This window comes from Notolabrus celidotus, chromosome 1, assembly GCF_009762535.1.
Source record: "Notolabrus celidotus isolate fNotCel1 chromosome 1, fNotCel1.pri, whole genome shotgun sequence".
Classification (NCBI taxonomy): domain Eukaryota; kingdom Metazoa; phylum Chordata; class Actinopteri; order Labriformes; family Labridae; genus Notolabrus; species Notolabrus celidotus.
Genome location: NC_048272.1, coordinates 28,112,100 through 28,132,211, shown reverse-complemented (window position 1 = coordinate 28,132,211; position 20,112 = coordinate 28,112,100). Strand labels below are relative to the sequence as shown.

Below are 20,112 nucleotides of genomic sequence, written 5' to 3'. Positions count from 1 at the left end.
TGACAAACAAGACTATCTAAGACATCAATGATGTGACGGTAAATAGACAAACTATATATCTATAACTATAATCGTCCAAGTTTTCAGAATTATGACACAACAGGTTCAGCTGTGCATAAAGTTGAGTTGTTTTATGTGATGAGACATTAACATTAATGTTTTACACCACTTACCTACCTACAGATCATACTTTACATCTGGGGTACCTGTACCAGCCTATAAAACTGCCCGTTTTGTTGAACAGTGAGAAACAAAGAGAGTAAAACTGTGTTTACACTGCACTACATTCTGGTGTATTATTACACATGTTACAAAATATGTATCTCTCATTGCTATGGATCACTCATTGTTGTATGTTTAAATGAACCCTTCAAGCGCCTGAGTGATGTGTCTCAGTGTGCAGCCTTGTTAACCCTTTACTTGTGCTTTATTGGACAGGAGGGGCTGCAGTGTAGCTCTCACTGGGATCCTGGAGTGCGTCAGATTGTCTGCGGGCCTGTGTTTGGATAAGGCAGCATGCCCATTGTCTCTGATGCCCCAGCTGGGCCGAGGTATGCCTCCGTACTCCTGAAATAGAAAACAGCTGAGGCCTGCTATGCATACTGAGGGCAGGGCTGGCCGGTCAGGCTGGGCCCACTTACCAAGACCACAACTTAGCCCAATGAGAGATGGGTTATTGTCTGGAGCCAGAGGCTAATAGCTAAGGCATCAAACCCCCCATACAGCTCGCTAAAAGACTGATTAACTCTGCTGTGTGTTATTGTTGCCTGAGTATTGGTGGATGTCAGGGGTCGCAGCGGGTGTGGAGGGGTAATTGGGGCTTAGGAGTGTGTTTGTGCCACGCGTCAGCCAGTCTCCACTCTGATGAACTGGCGGCTAAGACCTGAGCCCACACAGTTGCTGCAAGGTATTGTGGGCAGGCACGAGGCGATTACAGAAATATCCACCCTCAATGAATGCTTTGATCCAAAATGAAACACTACTTCACTGCCCATTTTTAGGTTGCTGCTTTGCAGCAATATAGGGGTCATAATATTTTCCTCTCAACTAAGCAAGGAAACCTACATTTCTATGGAAAAATTCACAAAACACAATCAATCAATCTTTTTTTATATAGCACCAATTCACAAAAATGGTATCTGAAGATGCTTTAAAAAGAGCAGATCTAGACCATGTTCTATGTTTACGTTGTTTACAAAGACCTGACATCAAGTTGAGATTAGATTGTTTCTTATCTCAATCCACCATGAGCGGCGTGGAAGAATTTCCTGTAAACAGGTTGAAACCTCCAGCAGAACCAGACTCATGTTTCACTGCCACCTGCTGTGACTGTGTTGGGATTGAAAAGGGATGGATGAAGAAAGACATGGGTAGAGTCAGACAAAGATAATGCAAACAACAACATGTCAACACAACATGTGCAACTAAAGTAAATGTTTTTAAATCAGTTTTCACTGGAAAAGGGTGTGCACTGACTTTGCTTTCAGAGAGTCTATGTGTGGTTTCCCAGAAATGATCAGATAGATCACGAGTTTGATGATGGCGTTTTGTTACACTTGAAATGCAACTTTTCTATTAATGATTTAAAAATTTAAAAAAGGATGCAAAACTTTTATCACTGACTTCCAAGAAATGAATCTCAAATCCTTTTGAATGAGAGTAGATAACTTAAAACAAGCACACAAAGCAGACATTACTGTTGATCATTGGAATATCTTCCTGTAGAAGAGTAACTATGAATAAATGGGATTTCTATAGGGTATAACTGAGTGAAGGCAGGTCTGTTTACTGCTTTTACAGTATTATTCCTGATGATAATACTTATGCAGCAGCGAACCATTGGGAGAGAAACAAATGTGTCATGTGTGACATGTGAAACACTGCTGAGAATGACTGCAGTCATAATGCCCAATCTCTGTCCATCTCCCAAACTAAGCCTGATGGCATTTTGTGCATGATGATCTAAAACAACTGTGACAGACTCCCAGATCAAGTCTTGATGCTGAATATATTGGCTTCTTTTCTTGCATATAGCCAAACTGTTGGCGGAACAATCCCCTGTGAACTGTAGATTTAGTTCCAGTTTTGGAGTCTGGGCCTACAGCTGTACTCTAGTTTGGTTACTTTTTTACGTGAAGGTAATTTAAAGCTGCACAAATGTCTAATTGTCCAAACACAAGCATTAAATGGCCTGGCCACATTAGGGTCTAAATGATTTTGAGGAGCACTGGGGACGTAAGGAGAGCTGGGGTTCTGAGAAGTCAGCTGTTGCAGTGGGCTGCAGTGTAGTAGTGCAGAGAGATGTGCGAAGGGACCAGGCTAACACTGCATGCACTGCATTGTGTATGTATGTGTGTGTGTGTGTGTGTGTGTGTGTGTGTGTGTGTGTGTGTGTGTGTGTGTGTGTGTGTGTGTGTGTGTGTGTGTGTGTGTGTCCGTCCTGGGTAATGTGGACTTATTTAAAGCCAGCAGCTCTGGGGACTTTGGGATTCATCTCCTCCTCATGTGTTATCAGCATGCCAGCTTTTCAAATGGTGCAGCAAGTGACACAGTACATAAAGCAGCCTCTGCCTCTCTGAAGAGCCCCTCGTCCCAGAATAGCTCAGGCCCGCTCTATCTAACTGATGCCCGAGAAAGTCTGAGACATCACGGCAACACCTCTCAGTCTGCCACAGCAACAGATAGCGGCATCAACAAAGATGGCTGACCCCAAGTCAAGAAAACTTTGGTGTTCCTTTCTCTCGTTTCTCAAACTAATTGCTGTGTGGGTCAAGGGAAATATACTCCTGCTGTCCCATCATAAGCAGGCCCATAACCTCTAATGATTTTGAAAAGTTAAAGAGTCTTGGTTGACTGCTTTCCGTTTATCAACATCACTTTTGCACAATTCGACATTGCCAACAGCGTACAGTCAATCTCCCTATCAGGAATGCTGGAGTCTGGCTTTGTCTATTCTGAGAAACCGTGGTCCCCCTTCCCTCCCCCATGCTGCACTGTCACCCTGCTCTCATACCAGGCACCAACCTCTCCCCTTGCTCTGAAGGTCAGATCTGGTGGAGCCACAGTGAGAGAGGCACCGTGCTTATGCCAAAATTACTGGATATACCAAATCACAGAATCTACATGTGACAACATAGCACACTGTGCTATCAGAGAAAAGTTACGAGATACCAAGAAACATTTAAATGTCATCATAGGTTAGAGGTTCTAAAGCTCCAGACACTGCTTGTAACAGCTATACAGAAAAAAAATGGAAAATTATTTTCAAACCTAAAAAATGTCCCTGCATGCCTTGGATGAAACGTCACTCATGTTGACTGCTCTTCACTTCACACGGGCCATATTATTGTGTGCTAGGAGCTACGCCCCATGTTTCACTCTATTAATAAAATATTGTGTATTTATAGTAGCATGTTTAATGCCACACCACTCCTGAAATAATCTCTTCTAAGGTTGCATCCACTGTGGCCACATACAATAGCAAACATCCCTGTTGGCACTTAACAACGCAAAATGCTGCTGGGCTCTTACTTTCAGGAAATCATGTGTTCTTAAACATCATCACTTGAACTGGAAAGAGATCATCTGTGAATAATAGGAGATTGAGAGAGGATTGGGATCAACAAATAAAAGATGGATGTTCACCTAAAACTGAACCTTTTATATTGGAATGTCATGTGTATAATTATGTAGTTTCCCTCATGATATTCCCTCAAAATGCCATTTTTTTTTTGTTTCTAGGTGTGAACACAAATCCCTGTCCTTATTGAGGCAATGATGTACCGTCCTTCAAAACCTATGGAGTGTTAAAATTCTCCCCTTCAGGGATGCTCCTACTGCAACTCTCTCCCAGTCCCTCGCAGTGTGTGTAGTGCATAAAATAACTGGGATACAAAAATAGCCGGCTTGGGTTTAGCGCAATGACAAAAACGTAGCTTTCCTTTTGTGTCAATTGAGACAGGCGCTCAGCACCAATAGGCGGTAGAGGAGGTGGCATATGCTAATGAAGGACAAATGTCCACTGACCATGACCTTGACAAACACAGTATAAAGGAAGGCACATATCTCCAAGCTGTTATTTGGTTGTGGTCGTCCTGAGGTCAGTGGAAAAGTTTTGCTGGTTGTTTGTTACGCATTTTACGCGCGAGTTGGATGACTCTTAAAGATTCGTATGAAGCTTTGATTTCATATGCAGAAGTAATGCAATATTGTTTAACTTACCTGACACGTGTCAGTTAACTTTCCTTATGTGTCTTTATTTTGTTCTTGTTTGGCGGTAGTGGATTTGCGCTCTTTACGCACAGGCAGTGTTTTCTTGACCACGTCGAGGCTGCAGAAGAAAAAACAACTTCATCTTAACCAAAAGAACTATTGACACTTACGAAAGGTTTTCTTCTCTTACTAAAGGAATTCCCCATCTATCTTGAACCACTTTCGGTCCGGGTTTTGGGGGTACCGGCAAGGGGTTGCCACCATGTCGCGCTTTGACACGAAGGAGTTCGGGGAGGCTGCACCGTTTTTACGCAAATCGGACCTGGAGCTGCTGGCGGCGCACACCATTCCCTTTGATGGTAGGCCTAATAAAGAGAGCTGAAATATATGGAGTCTCATGGAAAAATCACTTCAAGTTTATTTCTAACAGAAAATAATTCAGTTTTTAATCAATGTCAGAACTGTATCTGTTTTAATTTCGTCAGAAATTCAGGCGATGACAGTCAAATTTATTAATGATTAATGCTTTGAAGTGTGTTTAAAACAATGACAGTGTCAAAACATTGCAAAATATGATTTAGATAACAATAAGCACTCAGAAATAATTGGAGCAATAGCCCCTCACTCTTTTTTAAAAGTCCAAATTATCTTATGACATAGTTAAAAACAAATTAAGGTGCAATATAAATGTTTTGAAATAACTGCATTTGAGTTGTAATGCTAAATCTTCACTGAAATTATTTTTTTTGTGTTCAACATTTATTAAGTGATGCTTTAGTTTATTTCATGATCAATGATTTTATTGTCTCTACCAGCATGTTTAATATGAAGATATTATCTTTTTCCCAACATCCTTTGCTTTACTGTTAGGTAAGAAGCGAGCTTGGATCCCAGATGAAAAAGAGGCGTACATTGAGATTGAGATCAAGGAGCTCAGCGGTGACAATGTCACTGTTGAAACCAAAGATGGGAGAGTAAGTAATCATCCGAATACATGCAATAATGAATTAAATCCTTTATTAGACACCTTTTCTTATCACCAAGAGCCCAGTAACAAAATGTCCACCTGTTTCCACCTCCTAAGACTTTAACAGTAAAAGAGGATGACATCCAGCAGATGAATCCTCCAAAGTATAACATGATCGAAGACATGGCCATGCTGACACACCTCAACGAGGCCTCTGTGCTGTACAACCTGCGCAGACGCTACGCAGCCTGGATGATCTATGTGAGTATCACATTATGGTACTTCCCCTCTCCCATGTTTCCATGTTCCCTTCAGAGGCATGATTATCCAGATTAAGTTGCTGGGTTCAGCTGTAAGCTCCAGCAATGTCAGTCTGTCAATGGAAGAACCGGTCATGTTGACTGGAGGTGATGTATCATAGATGGTTAATGTAGTGTTGTTCTTCAGACTTACTCCGGGCTCTTCTGTGTGACGGTGAATCCATACAAGTGGCTGCCTGTCTACACAGCCCCTGTGGTCGCTGCCTACAAGGGCAAACGCCGCTCTGAGGCCCCTCCACATATATACTCCATTGCAGACAATGCATACAATGATATGCTGCGCAGTAAGTGTTTTCATACTCTAAAGTACCATGACAGCATACAGTGTACACAAGCACATACACACTGATAAAACAAGTATGAATAAACATACCTCTCAGTTATTTCAGTTATACAGCCTTATGTTATGTTCATTTCCACAGATCGTGAGAACCAGTCCATGCTCATCACGTAAGTACCAGCTGTTTTTGGGTCTTGTTTCAGTGAATATGTAGAGAGTAGAAAGACAGCTTCTGACATAAAACATGTAGACCGCCCACATACAGACACTTGAAAGCTTTGATATTTTTTGCTCTAAAGCTTTTGGCTTTAACAGAACTCTTTTTCATACTCTTTTTTTTGCCCTTTTCCTCTCCTTTGTGTCATGCAGTGTGATAATATTGATTCACATTAGCTTTAAAAGTTTTGTGACCAGTTTTTGCCTGTTGTATGTACACTTTGTTATTTTTCACACTCCTATAGCGGAGAATCCGGTGCTGGCAAAACTGTCAACACGAAACGTGTCATTCAGTATTTTGCCATTGTGGCAGCTCTTGGGGACACACCTGCCAAAAAAGGAGTAAGGCTGATGAGGCAACCTGTATTTTTGTTCCCTGGCTTTTTTGTTGCTGTATTTATTTTTCATTTTTCATTTTGGTCCCAGGAATCCTTCAGTGTATTCCCTATAAACCATCTCCATACATTTTCCTCCTTGTCAAAGTGGTGAATGTGAGAACTGATTACATTCATGTCTCAGCCTTTACCTCATGTGTTGTGTTGCCCTTTCCAGCCTCTTTCCTCTGCTTTAATATTTTTTCCTTTTACCCTTTCCACGTAATTTTGTCTTTTTCATTTTTATTTTTTGCTTCAATTTTTTTCATTATCTTTCCCTTTGCTTTGGATTTTGGTTTTGACCATTCTGTGTTGGTTTGTGTTGGTTTTTCTTACTTTTTTCTCCCCTGCGCTCACAACTCTTCATCAAATGAAATGAAGAAGACACTGATTTTGACCTTAGCCTTAACAACCACTGTCTAAGTTGGTTTTGATTGTTCTTGTTGGTAGTGAAAATAATATATCATTGTGTTTCCTATGATATGGCACTCATTCTTTCCTCATTTCTTTTACAGCAAGGTCCTGCCACTAAAACAGGGGTGAGTTCAAGCTGCATTTCTAATGTGTTTAGCACTGTTCAAATAAACTGCAGTTTGTTAATGAGAAAAGAAACAACAAAAACACACAATAATAATAATAATAATAATAATAATAATAATAATAATAATGTGATTCACGTCTTCATCTTTACCTTTCATCTTTTCTTTAGGGGACGCTAGAGGATCAGATCATCGAGGCGAACCCCGCCATGGAGGCGTTTGGTAACGCCAAAACGTTAAGGAATGATAATTCATCCCGTTTTGTGAGTACCCAGAAATTTCATTCTGATATAATAATGTATGATTACAGTGCTTTAAATTGTATACATTTAAGCTATGTTTGGGTTGATTTCTGTAGCATTTCAAAGATTTATTTTCTCACAGGGAAAGTTCATCAGGATCCACTTTGGACCTACTGGCAAACTAGCCTCGGCTGATATTGATATATGTGAGTTAATCGAAAGATGTTGTATTCATTATGTACTTTTCTTCCTTTTGAACTTTTTTTTCCTTATTCCATATTAACATGCTCCTCTTTCACCTCAGATCTTCTGGAAAAATCCAGAGTGATATTTCAGCAGCCTGGAGAGAGGAGCTACCACATCTACTACCAGATCATGTCGCAGAAGAAACCTGAACTGTTAGGTAAGTCTCTCTGGCTGCTCTGGATGTTTCATTACACATAACTGCAGGACAGTGATGTCATCCTTTCAACTCTTTGCTTCAGACATGCTGCTTGTGTCTACCAACCCGTACGACTACCACTTCTGCTCCCAGGGAGTGACCACAGTGGAGAGCATGGATGACGGACAGGAACTGATGGCCACTGATGTAAGAGCTTTCATTTTTCATACACAAAGAGAAGTCATGACTCATTCATAAAAGACACATTGAGGAGCATTTTGACTTACTTCAAATTTGCACAGCATGCTATGGACATCTTAGGCTTCCTGCCTGACGAGAAGTATGGCTGCTATAAAATAGTGGGAGCCATCATGCACTTTGGAAACATGAAGTTCAAACAGAAGCAGCGGGAGGAGCAGGCAGAGGCTGACGGCACTGAAAGTAAGAGCCAGTAAAACATAACAATAACTAGCATTTGATCTAAAACCAAGTTCAAGTTTGAGATTTGTGTATTTTTCTATTTCTCTATTTATTTTAACAGGTGCAGACAAGGCCTCATACCTTATGGGAGTCAGTTCAGCTGACCTTATCAAGGGCCTTCTTCACCCAAGGGTGAAGGTGGGGAATGAATACGTGGTGAAGGGGCAGAATGTGGAGCAGGTGAGGAGATACGAGGTCTGCTGTCTGTGGTTTGTTTAGAGTAAAGAGAATGATTTCTAGATCTTTCTGTTATGAGTAAAGCAAAATGAGCCACCATCACAAAATGAATTGATTTATACATCAAATAAATATGAGCAGCATGAAAGCTCTTTCACAAAATCGAGTGATCACCTTCAGCTCATTTTGCTGGATGGTTGTATGCTAATGAGAGGATGCTTCTCAATCCTCAGCTGATCAATACGCTGGCCACTCCACACATACTAGAAACTGGTATCCAAGCAACAGAGTGTATCCATGTGAATGACAGCTGTATTCCTTGTGTGTGACTGTGTGTGTGTGTATTTATGTGTGGGTGAGGTAGGTTAACTACGCTGTTGGTGCTCTGGCAAAAGCCACGTATGACCGTATGTTCAAATGGCTCGTGGGGCGGATCAACCGGACCCTGTACACCTCTCTGCCTCGCCAGTACTTCATAGGAGTTCTTGACATCGCTGGCTTTGAGATATTTGATGTAAGTTCCTCCATACTTTAAGATTTATCAATTAGAGCTTGATTTGTATTGGTATGGTCACATTTTGGATTGATATCAACAGGTGCTTTGCTCGTGCTTCTTTCCCTTTTATTGAATTAGCTTTAGAGGATGAATCTTTGTAACAAGTTTGTCATAATGCTTCATCTTATCACCTGTTCTCTTCCCATCGCAGCTCAACAGCTTTGAGCAGCTGTGCATCAACTTCACAAATGAAAAACTGCAACAGTTTTTCAACCACCATATGTTCATCCTGGAGCAGGAGGAGTATAAGAGGGAGGGCATAGAATGGACCTTTATTGACTTTGGGCTCGACCTGCAGGCTTGCATTGATCTTATTGAAAAGGTAAAGTATTCAATTTCAATTTCTCTAAATGTATTCTTAAATAAAGTGCACCAGCTAACTCTCTGTTCTTTCACCAGCCGATGGGCATCATGTCTATCCTTGAAGAGGAGTGCATGTTTCCAAAGGCTTCAGACAGCAGCTTTAAAGCCAAGATGTATGATAATCACATTGGCAAGTCGCCTAATTTCCAAAAGCCACGACCGGACAAGAAGCGCAAGTTCGAGGCTCATTTCGAGCTGATGCACTATGCCGGAGTGGTAAGTGTATCCTCTCTAAAGCCCAGAGACAATCTTCCCGCATTATGATTATGTACAGATTCTGAAAACTGAGATGCTCCTGCTGTGTTTTTACAGGTTCCATATAACATTGTTGGCTGGCTGGACAAAAACAAAGACCCACTGAATGAAACAGTGGTGGCCTGTTTCCAGAAGTCTGCCAACAAGCTGCTAGCTTCTCTGTACGAGAACTACGTCAGCTCTGACTCAGGTACAGTAAATAAGTGACTGACAGACGTCTATGGCAAGTAAAGGACAGTTTAAGGGGGCCATATTGACTGTTCTGTTTATTGATTTGCAGCACCTGATCCCAAGACAGGCAAGGAGAAGAGGAAGAAGGCTGCCTCTTTCCAGACTGTGTCTCAGCTTCATAAGGTGAGACTAACAACCCAGAGTAAAACAGTCTATCAATAATGCTGTTCACTGTAGACTATAGTTATTAAAATAACTACCTGTATTTTGTGCGATATGAGAAAATGTGGACATCCCTGGACTGCTGGGTTGGAGGCAGTTAAGACTTGCAGTGATGTTTAGGGCATTGATCACATGAACATCACTTTAAGTCTGTGCTAGCTCCGCTCTTCTCCACATCAAGGACTTCACATCAGAGGGACCAAAACTGCAGAATGAAAAATCGAAGATGTAATTTTAGATGTTGTATTTTGTGCATCAATGTTTTAATAGAAGAAAATGAATGACAGTTAACTTGTTTGACTTGATCTTTCATGCTTCTACTTTCTTCCAGGAAAATCTGAATAAGCTGATGACCAACCTGCGCAGCACCCAGCCTCACTTTGTACGCTGCATTATCCCTAATGAGACCAAGACTCCAGGTAACATAAAACACAAGCATCACATATCATCAGGGGCTCAACTAATGGGACTACTAATATGTTTAAAACATGTTCTGCACAGGAATAATGGATTCATTCATGGTGCTGCACCAGCTGCGCTGCAACGGTGTGCTGGAAGGCATCAGGATCTGCAGGAAGGGCTTTCCCAACCGCATCCTTTACGCTGAGTTCAAACAGCGGTAAAGATCAAGATCACATCATCTTTGGACATCTTTGCTTGCACTTGGAGTCACAGTAACAATCAGTCCTTAAACACTGTTGTGGTGATTCACTCAGCTACCGCATCCTGAACCCCCAGGCCATCCCAGATGATAAGTTTGTGGACAGCAGGAAAGCTGCAGAGAAGCTGCTGGCATCCCTGGATATTGACCACAACCAGTACAGATTTGGACACACTAAGGTAGGAGGAGGAGATTGTGTAATGAATAATGCAGAGATGGAAAAGAGCTGCTGTTGAACTAAACGTGTTCTTTTTTCTTTCATCTTTTACTATGTAGGTGTTCTTCAAGGCAGGCCTGCTTGGTCACCTTGAGGAGTTGAGGGATGAGCGTTTGGCCAAAGTCCTGACCCTGCTGCAGGCAGCATCTAGAGGCAAAATCATGAGGAACGAGCTGATGAAGATGACGGAAAGGAGGTAAATATGACTGAAATATTGGTTAACACATTAACTTTTTTCAAATAAAACGGAGTGAGCATTAAATGTACCCCGAGGCACATGAAAGCCCTTGAGCTTGATCACTCAATACCAAGAAGGTGAAGACATGAGTACAAAAAGGCCTCCCTCAACAGTTGCTCGTCTGAACAGGTTCAATAGCAACACGATCAGCTGCGAGCCTTTCAGCCTGTGATACACTATACCTTGGAGTTCACTCCCTTGCTCTAGTATGTGTGGCATGCAAGGGCAGTGTTATTGGCGTGTGTGAGGCGTGTGCTTGCCCTTGTATGGTTACCAGGCATGTGTGTGGCCGCACTGTTAATAAGGGCCCCATCCCTCACGCACAAACACACTGACACACACAGACACACACCCCTCTTGCAGGTCTCAGGCCATTCTCTCAATCCACTCTCTCTAAATTAAACAATGCTGACGGTGTCCCCAGAGCCAGGTGGTGACATGTGTCAAATGGCAGCTGCTCAGGCCCTCCCTAAAAATACAACCACCAGCCCCCTGCGTGCCCGATGGCCCCTGGCCCCTTTTGTCCGCGGCGCCTGTACTTCTAAGTGAGTGCATTGGTGGGATATGTGGCGTGTGACAGAGGATTTAAGGCGGCCGTTGGACAGAGGGCTTTGGTTTCTAAATAAACACAGACGCTCACCTTTGAGAGGCACCCGGCATGGAGTCATGTCAAAATGCAATCAGCCCCCCCCCACCCTTGTTCAGACACCTCCCACCCTGGCGTGTGCACGCTCACTCAAACTTACCCTCTAAACACTGACAGGAAGTCCTTGACCGGTCTGCTCTGGGTCCATATTTAGGGCTGTGAGACGCCATTCTACTGAGACCAAATCAACCTGGTAACCCTGTTTGGTCACAGTTAGCAAACATCAAAAGCAACATTAGGTTTATGATTTCATGTCACACCCCTTGGTGTATGATTAGATACCATGGAGCAGTTGTAGGATTAGTGCCAAAAATTAAGCACCAAGGATAAGTAACTAAATAAATAGACCGGGGGACTTCAGTATAAATCTTTTTGACCTTCTTGGGTTTACTTGAACTTCACTTCTGCTTTTTAAAGAACCTCATGGTCTGCATCGTTGGGTCCTAACCTTTTGTTTCTGGTGTATCACAACATCCCTGACTTCAAACGACCACCTGTTATGTTCTTTAAGCCTTAACACAGGAGAAAAGATGAACCATTAGTGACTTTATAATTGTGGATATGACAGCCATCAGTGTTAAAGTTGTTCTAGTTTGAGGTTAGATGATTAAACCAGTTTTTGTTAAAACATAGTCAGCCACTTTAACAGCTAACCAAATGCTTATACCACTGTTCTATACTTTTTTTCTAAGTTGTATTTTTGGGCTTTTTGCCTTTATTTTTATAGGACAGCTGAAGAGAGACAGAAAATGTGGGGAGTAGAGAGCGGGGGAAGACATGCAGGAAATGGTCGCGGCCGAGAAACAAACCGGCGACCCCTGCGACGAGGACTGTAGCCTCTGTACGTGGGGCGCTTAGACCGCTAGGCCACCAGCGACCCCTATTCTTTTGGCTAACTATTTAAAATGCATTTTCTAACCAAAAAATTAAATTGCCCAATGCCTTTAAAGATACGTTTCTAAACCAACAAGAGAAGTCTTTGTGATAGTGAAGTCTTTATTTTTCTCTTCTTTATTTTAACTCCATCCTGCCATCAGGGAGGCTCTGATGATCATCCAGTGGAACATCCGAGCTTTCAACGCTGTCAAGCATTGGCCCTGGATGAAGCTCTTTTTCAAAATCAAGCCTCTACTGAGGAGTGCAGCCACTGAGAAAGAGCTCGCCTCTCTGAAGGAGGAGCTGGCCAAGCTGAAGGAGGCTCTGGAGAAATCGGAAGTGAAGCGCAAAGAGCTCGAGGAGAAGCAGGTCAGCCTGATCCAAGAGAAGAATGACCTGGCTCTACAGCTGCAGGCAGTAAGTGGCACTCCTGATTAGGCGGACAGAGTAGAGGTGTGTGACTTCAACTAATATTTCTCATTCTCTGCTGTCTTCTACAGGAGCAAGATAATCTTGCAGATGCCGAAGACCGCTGTGACCTGTTCATCAAAACTAAGATCCAGCTGGAGGCCAAAGTTAAAGAAATCATGGAGAGGCTGGAGGACGAAGAGGAGATGAGCGCTAATGTGGTCGCCAGGAAGCGCAAGCTGGAGGATGAGTGCTCTGAGCTGAAGAAAGACATTGATGATCTGGAGATCACACTGGCCAAAGTGGAAAAGGAGAAACATGCCACTGAGAACAAGGTAAGGACATTTGGAAAGGAGATTAGGAAGCTGCCTCCAGGCCCAAGAGAGTTTCACAGCACAGCAGATTCATAATCCACAAATGCATTTCCCTCCCAACGCACAGGTGAAGAACCTGATTGAAGAAATGGCAGCTCTAGATGAAATCATAATGAAGCTGACCAAAGAGAAGAAGGCCCTCACTGAGGCTCATCAGCAGACTCTGGATGACCTGCAGGCGGAGGAAGACAAAGTCAACACTCTGACTAAAGCCAAAGCAAAGCTGGAGCAACAAGTAGATGATGTTAGTATTAGTAATTAAGTCAGAGGAAAAAAAAACATGCTTTTGCATAATTTCTTTTCAATGGATGACATCACTCATGCATATAACTTAACAGTTTTAATATTCATTCTGTGAATCAGCTGGAGGGCACACTGGAACAAGAGAAGAAGCTGCGTATGGACCTGGAGCGGGTCAGACGTAAGCTGGAGGGAGATCTGAAACTCTCCCTGGAGTCTGTCATGGACTTGGAGAACGACAAGCAGCAACTTGATGAGAAGCTGAAAAAGTAATAGATTTTATTACACAGCGTAACATGGGTGGCTTTTAAGAAATGATCACTAGCATGTCTTTTCTTTTTTTTACTAGGAAAGACTTTGAAATGAACGAGATAAGCTCAAGGATTGAAGATGAGCAAGCTTTGGTCAATCAGCTCCACAAGAAGATAAAAGAGCTGCAGGTGGAAACTAGTCTCTTAACCTCTAGCAGTCCTGAATGGATCGTGTTGCTTTTATTTTGACAAATAAGTGAAAACTCTTTCCACCAGGCCCGTACAGAGGAGCTTGAAGAGGAGTTGGAGGCTGACCGGTCTTCCAGGGCAAAAGTTGAGAAGCAGCGTGGCGATGTGGCTCGTGAACTCGAAGATCTAAGTGAACGTCTGGAGGAGGCTGGTGGAGCCACCTCAGCCCAGGTAGAGGTCAACAAGAAGAGAGAAGCTGATTTCCTCAAACTGAGGCGAGACCTGGAGGAAGCCATGCTGCACCATGAGGCTACCACGGCAGCCTTGCGGAAGAAGCACGCTGACAGCGTTGCAGAACTGAGCGAGCAAATCGACAGCCTGCAGCGAGTCAAGCAGAAGCTGGAGAAGGAGAAGAGCGAGGCCAAGATGGAGGTAGACGATCTGGCATCTACTATGGAGCAGCTCTCCAAAGGCAAAGTAGGTGGAAAACATAGAAACAACGCAGGGAAAGATTTGGTTCAAGATCAAAGCATTAGGCCAATGAGTCTAAAATTTAAATGTCGATATCTTGTCCACAGGCTGCTTCTGAAAAGGTGTGCCGTCTCTATGAAGACCAGATGAATGAGGCTAAAGCCAAGGTTGACGAGCTCCAGAGACAGCTCAACGAAGCCAACACCCAAAGGGCCCGCGCTCAGGCTGAGGGCGGTAGGGAACCTTCATCAGATTACTATTCTCAGAGACAAATTTCACCAACCAAGAAGTAATACAAGAACCATTTTCTTTCAACTGTAGGTGAGCTGGGGAGAAAGCTTGAGGAGCGAGACGCCATGGTCTCTCAGCTCCAACGTGCCAAGAACTCCTTCGGCCAGAATGTTGAAGAACTCAAGAAACAGCTGGAGGAGGAGAATAAGGTCAGCTCCTCATCACTGTATCACACAATGGCTATGTCTTTACAAAACTGTCAGCAACCTCCAGAAACTCAGAGCTTCCCATGTTTGAATAATTGTTCTCATCATGATTTGTGTCTTCAGGCTAAGAGCGCCCTGGCCCACTCGCTGCAGTCATCTAGACACGACTGTGATCTCCTGAGAGAGCAGTATGACGAGGAGCAGGAAGCCAAGGCTGAGCTGCAGAGAGCTCTGTCTAAAGCCAATGTAGATGTGGCTCAGTGGAGGACAAAGTATGAAACTGATGCTATCCAGAGGACTGAGGAGCTGGAGGAAGCCAAGTGAGTGAGATGTATTTTTAACTTACAGAATCAAATGGCAAACAATGATTTTTTTATTCATGACCGCCAACCATGTTTGCCTCTCATTAGGAAGAAGTTAGTGACTCGTCTGCAGGAGGCTGAAGAGTCTGTGGAGACTTCCAATGCCAAGTGCTCCTCTTTGGAGAAGACTAAACATCGTCTACAGATGGAGATGGAGGATCTGGTCATTGATCTGGAGCGCGCAAATGCTGCAGCTGCTGCTCTTGACAAGAAGCAACGCAACTTTGATAAGGTATTAGCTGAACATAACTTGTACAGAGCACTGATTTTGTGTAGGGAATATTAGCAAATGTTTATCTTCTCACCTTATAACATTGTAGGGTTGGGACAAGGCCAACTCATGACTTTTTTCTTTCTGATTAAAATATGTTTGAATTGTGTTCTTCAGGTGCTGGCTGAATGGAGACAGAAGTATGAGGAGTGCCAGTCGGAGCTGGAGACTTCTCAGAAAGATTCCCGTGGCCTTAGCACAGAGCTCTTCAAACTGAAGAACTCCTACGAGGAGACCCTGGATCATCTGGAGACCATCAAGAGGGAGAACAAGAATCTTCAAGGTATCTGTCATTTAGCTCACAGGATGAATACTCGCTTTGAAAGATGCAATCAAACTGACAACTAGATTCGAAAGAGATCAAATATGAATATTTGCTCTGTCTGCTTCTTCAGAGGAAATTGCCGACCTGTCTGATCAAATCAGTCAGGGAGCCAAGACCATCCATGAGCTTGAAAAAATGAAGAAGGGTCTGGACATGGAGAAAAGTGAGATTCAAGCTAGCTTGGAGGAAGTTGAAGTAAGTGGTTTTCTGAGTTCTCTCACTTTGCTAATCTTGTGTCCTGGGTTAGGGTTAACCCGGGTTGTGTACTGAAGAATTCTTTGGTAGAGATTCCCCTCAAAAGATTTTCAGGTATTATGTGTATGTTTGTCTCAGGGCACTTTGGAGCATGAAGAAAGCAAAAGTCTCCGCATCCAGCTGGAGCTTAACCAGATCAAGGCTGAAGTTGACAGGAAGTTGGCAGAGAAGGATGAGGAGATTGACAACCTTCGGTAAGATTCATTGATTACTTCTTTCTTTCCCCTTTGTAGAATATCTTTGGTTCTTGTATCAACATATCCATGCAAACTGAGTATTTCCAAATTTCTCCCTATTATGTCTTTCACCCTCTAGCCGTTACAACCAGCGATCACTGGAGTCCATGCAGGCCACATTGGATGCAGAGTCCAGGTCTCGTAACGAGGCCTTGCGTCTGAGAAAGAAGATGGAGTGTGACCTCAATGAGATGGAGGTGCAGCTGAACCATGCCAACAGGCAGGCTGCTGAGTCTCAGAAGCTACTGAGAAACCTGCAAACTCAGATTAAGGTGAGTCAATTTAACCAGTCAGTCAGTGGACTGTACTGGTGTTAGATTCATCACCACAAACACCATTAAAGAGGTGGTCTTGTGCTTTTTCATATCTTAAAACAAATAGTAAGTTAAATGTTGGATGTCAATACCAAATGTGGTTAAAGAGACAGTACCTTGAATTAATCATTTCAGACAGAAACTGAATGAGAAGGACAGTATAGAGCCTAAAAATGAGTATAAATGATACCTCTGAAACTAAATGTTTTACTTCTACCTGACTCCAGGACCTTCAGTTGGAGCTGGATGACACAGTTCATAAGAACGAGGAGCTGAAGGAACAGGTGGCATTGACTGAGCGTCGCAACAACCTGCTTGTATCTGAGGTGGAGGAGTTCAGAGCTCTGCTTGAACAGAACGATCGAGCTCGCAAGCTGGCAGAGCATGAACTGCTTGAGGCAACTGAGAGAGTAAACCTCTTGCACTCTCAGGTAGGGTGATGCAAACACAACTACGGTACAACCGTCTTTCACATTTAAATCCCTTTAATTACCAATGAGCACATCATAGGTTATTTGCATCATTGATTTTGAGCTAGTTCCTCTTTTTGGTTGTTAGCTGGAAAACATTTAGTGTGAGAAAAATTGTCCAGCCTTTTTGCTACCCTCAGTTTAAGCTTCTGCAATAATACATGGAGGATAATATTGACTAGGAGTTTAATGCTGGGATGATGCTCAAAGTTGATTTTTATTTTTAGAACACTGGACTTCTCAACCAGAAGAAGAAGCTGGAATCTGATCTGTCCACACTGTCAAATGAGGTGGATGATGCTGTGCAGGAGTGCCGCAACGCTGAGGAAAAAGCCAAAAAGGCCATCACTGATGTAAGTCACAAAAACAAGGTGGAAAATCTACGATTTTTCCAACAAGCAATTACTGTAAGTTAATCTTACAAGGGTTGGATAGTGATCATGGGGACCTTCTAGTCTTCAGTAAGTAGGCTAATGTCCAGTCACTAACTGTTCTTCACTGATTCTTTAAACTGTAGGCAGCCATGATGGCAGAAGAGCTGAAGAAAGAGCAGGACACCAGTGCTCATCTGGAGAGGATGAAGAAGAACATGGAGCAGACAGTAAAGGATCTGCAGATGCGATTGGACGAGGCTGAGCAGATTGCTCTCAAAGGCGGCAAGAAGCAGGTCCAGAAACTGGAGGCCAGGGTGAGACGTGTGTCAGTTTAAATGCTTATGTCACCTCATTGTACTTATTAGTTGTAAGTTTCGTTGCAGTTTGTAATGAATGGACTGGTCATTCTCTGAACCCTTTTTGTAGGTCAAAGAACTTGAGAATGAACTTGAGTCTGAGCAGAAGAAGAGCCAAGAGTATCAGAAAGGTGTGCGCAAGTACGAAAGGAGAATCAAAGAGCTCTCCTACCAGGTGAACCATCACTGTTTGTTCATACAGCGCTCTGGGTGTATCACATAAATATTTATATGATTATTTTTACTGTATTGAAATGAGTGTAAGAGCTCCCTGTTCTGTTTGTTCAGGCTGAGGAAGACAAGAAGAACCTGATCCGCCTGCAGGACCTCATCGATAAGCTGCAGGCCAAGTTGAAGGGTTACAAGAGACAGGCTGAAGAAGCTGTGAGTCCACTATCAGGAATTTGCTATTATTACAGGCAATTAGGGATGAATGATTATCATAACCATAGTTGGATCACTGGAGTGGTTCATATACCAGGAAAATATTTAAAGAGTCAGAGCATCAGTTCGACACACTTTAAAGTTTACTTGTTGTCATCTTTTTTCAGGAGGAGCATGCAAACTCCAACCTGACCAAGTTCAGGAAGCTCCAGCATGAGCTCGATGATGCAGAGGAGAGGGCTGACATGGCTGAAACACAGGTCAACAAGCTGCGGGTCCGCACCCGTGACCAAGTTAGCAAGGTTAGTAAACTAAATATATAATTGTTTTTGTTGAAGTATGCAGCCACATTGTACGACCTTTGGTGGTATTGACTAAAATTAGCCTGCAGGCTTTATTAAAAGATCTAATCATAGAAGGCACAAGATGTAATCATCTGTTAAGGATGACCTCACATAGCCCTCTCATGTGATCTGTAGTGTAGTCATGAGTAACTCTATAATGCTGTGTATGTGGTTGCTAATAAACATCCCTATCTTGTGTATTTCAGCTTGCCGAGTGATGTCTGGAGGCTGCGAGCTGTGTCCAAACATATCACAGCCACCCAGCTGCAACAGCTGTGCTCAACTGTGAGGACACCTAAATAAAGACTAATAAACCTTTACATGTCTACCGTGTTTTTATTTCAGAGTCAGTATTTGACAGATGGAAATCCAACAAAAAGGTCTAAAGAAGAATTTATTATATTATTTATCTGACAAACAGCGGTTTAATAAGGAAAATGAAGGTCAATATCAGCATTAGAGGAACAGAAGGGTGAAAGTTGGTTACAGAAGTAGTTATAATAGAATGTGAAACTGAAAGATGAATCTTATGAGAGCTTGAATCAAACAGGGTTAGAAAGTTATTAAGACTAAAGGGTACAGAGGTGAATTTTCAAAACCCAACCATGTGAGATTTTATGCAATGTAAATGCAAATGAAAAAAAAAAACACTGGGGTGTTTTCTAATATGAAGGATTAAGATTTTACACTATATGTTTAAGCCACCATCTTCATCTTGTAAGGGTTTATTCACCAAACACGAATGACACCGTTACCCTGGTGAGGTGAGACCAACATGTTTGACCAACGAGTTTTTAACCTTTGTGCTGCAAAACTGAAGTCTTCATCATGCCAAAAACAGAACACAAGTCCCAATTTCATTAAGTCAAAATACCAGGGTTCAAAATAAAAACTGAATAGTGTTACATTTAACACAATGCAGCATGTTCTTGGCCAAAGGGCTTAACATTTCACCATTCTCTTTACATACAAGTGAATGAAATCTAAGGCCTACCGGGAGCATCACACCACATACAGCAGAACAACTTCTCTTGTGCATCATACAAAAAGGGCCACTCACTCATCCAGATCACAAAGCTACAGAATTCAGGGTTCAGAGATCGTTAATACAGTTGCCCCAGAGGAGTGCTCACAACATTCATGTTTATATACTGATACCATGGTTGACTTTATGATCGGGGGGGGGGGGGGGGGGGGGGGGATTTGAAAAACAAAAACAAAGGTGACACATGGTCAGTTTTAAGAATGACACCACTGCAGAAGTACCCAGTGTTAGATCACATCTCGTCATCAAGAGCCGTTGCAAACATCTCAGGCATTCTACATGGAAACTGAGAATTTGTCAGAGAAGCACTTGTAAAGTGTAGTTGCATTAAATTCATTGCAAAGCACAAAAGATGAACTAATTCAAATATGTGCACACCTACCAAGAGAGTTAAGACATGCTGAATGAAAGCTAGAAAGAAAGGAAACATTTCTGGTTGATTAGCTTTAAAGCAAACAAAAGGCTTTTTAAGTGTAAAGGACGTTTGTGTTTGCATCCCAAGGCGGCATAGCATTAGTAACTCTTGGCATCAGGGGCCAACTGTAGAAATGCCTATACATTCACATGAACATGTACTATGAACCATGACATGCTGGGAGTAAAACTGTACAC

The 20,112-nt window shown here is 42.6% G+C and overlaps 1 protein-coding gene across 1 annotated transcript; it reads left to right on the top strand.

Moving 5' to 3' along the window:
• The first annotated feature begins 4,064 nt into the window (after positions 1–4,064).
• myh7ba (myosin, heavy chain 7B, cardiac muscle, beta a) lies at positions 4,065–18,775 on the top strand. The gene is made up of 44 exons (XM_034693103.1): positions 4,065–4,099; positions 4,408–4,571; positions 5,083–5,186; positions 5,297–5,440; positions 5,627–5,783; positions 5,922–5,949; positions 6,241–6,337; positions 6,885–6,908; positions 7,079–7,171; positions 7,293–7,356; positions 7,455–7,553; positions 7,636–7,739; positions 7,835–7,973; positions 8,074–8,192; positions 8,554–8,703; positions 8,897–9,067; positions 9,145–9,324; positions 9,421–9,553; positions 9,644–9,717; positions 10,088–10,175; positions 10,258–10,375; positions 10,473–10,596; positions 10,694–10,830; positions 12,556–12,811; positions 12,895–13,137; positions 13,244–13,420; positions 13,540–13,685; positions 13,766–13,856; positions 13,944–14,333; positions 14,435–14,561; positions 14,649–14,767; positions 14,888–15,084; positions 15,175–15,358; positions 15,515–15,680; positions 15,793–15,917; positions 16,056–16,171; positions 16,293–16,485; positions 16,755–16,958; positions 17,225–17,350; positions 17,515–17,685; positions 17,798–17,902; positions 18,016–18,111; positions 18,279–18,413; positions 18,662–18,775. The coding sequence occupies exons 2-44, from the start codon at positions 4,475–4,477 to the stop codon at positions 18,671–18,673; spliced, it is 5,823 nt and encodes a 1,940-aa protein (XP_034548994.1). The 5' UTR covers positions 4,065–4,099; positions 4,408–4,474; the 3' UTR covers positions 18,674–18,775.
• The last annotated feature ends 1,337 nt before the right edge of the window (positions 18,776–20,112 follow it).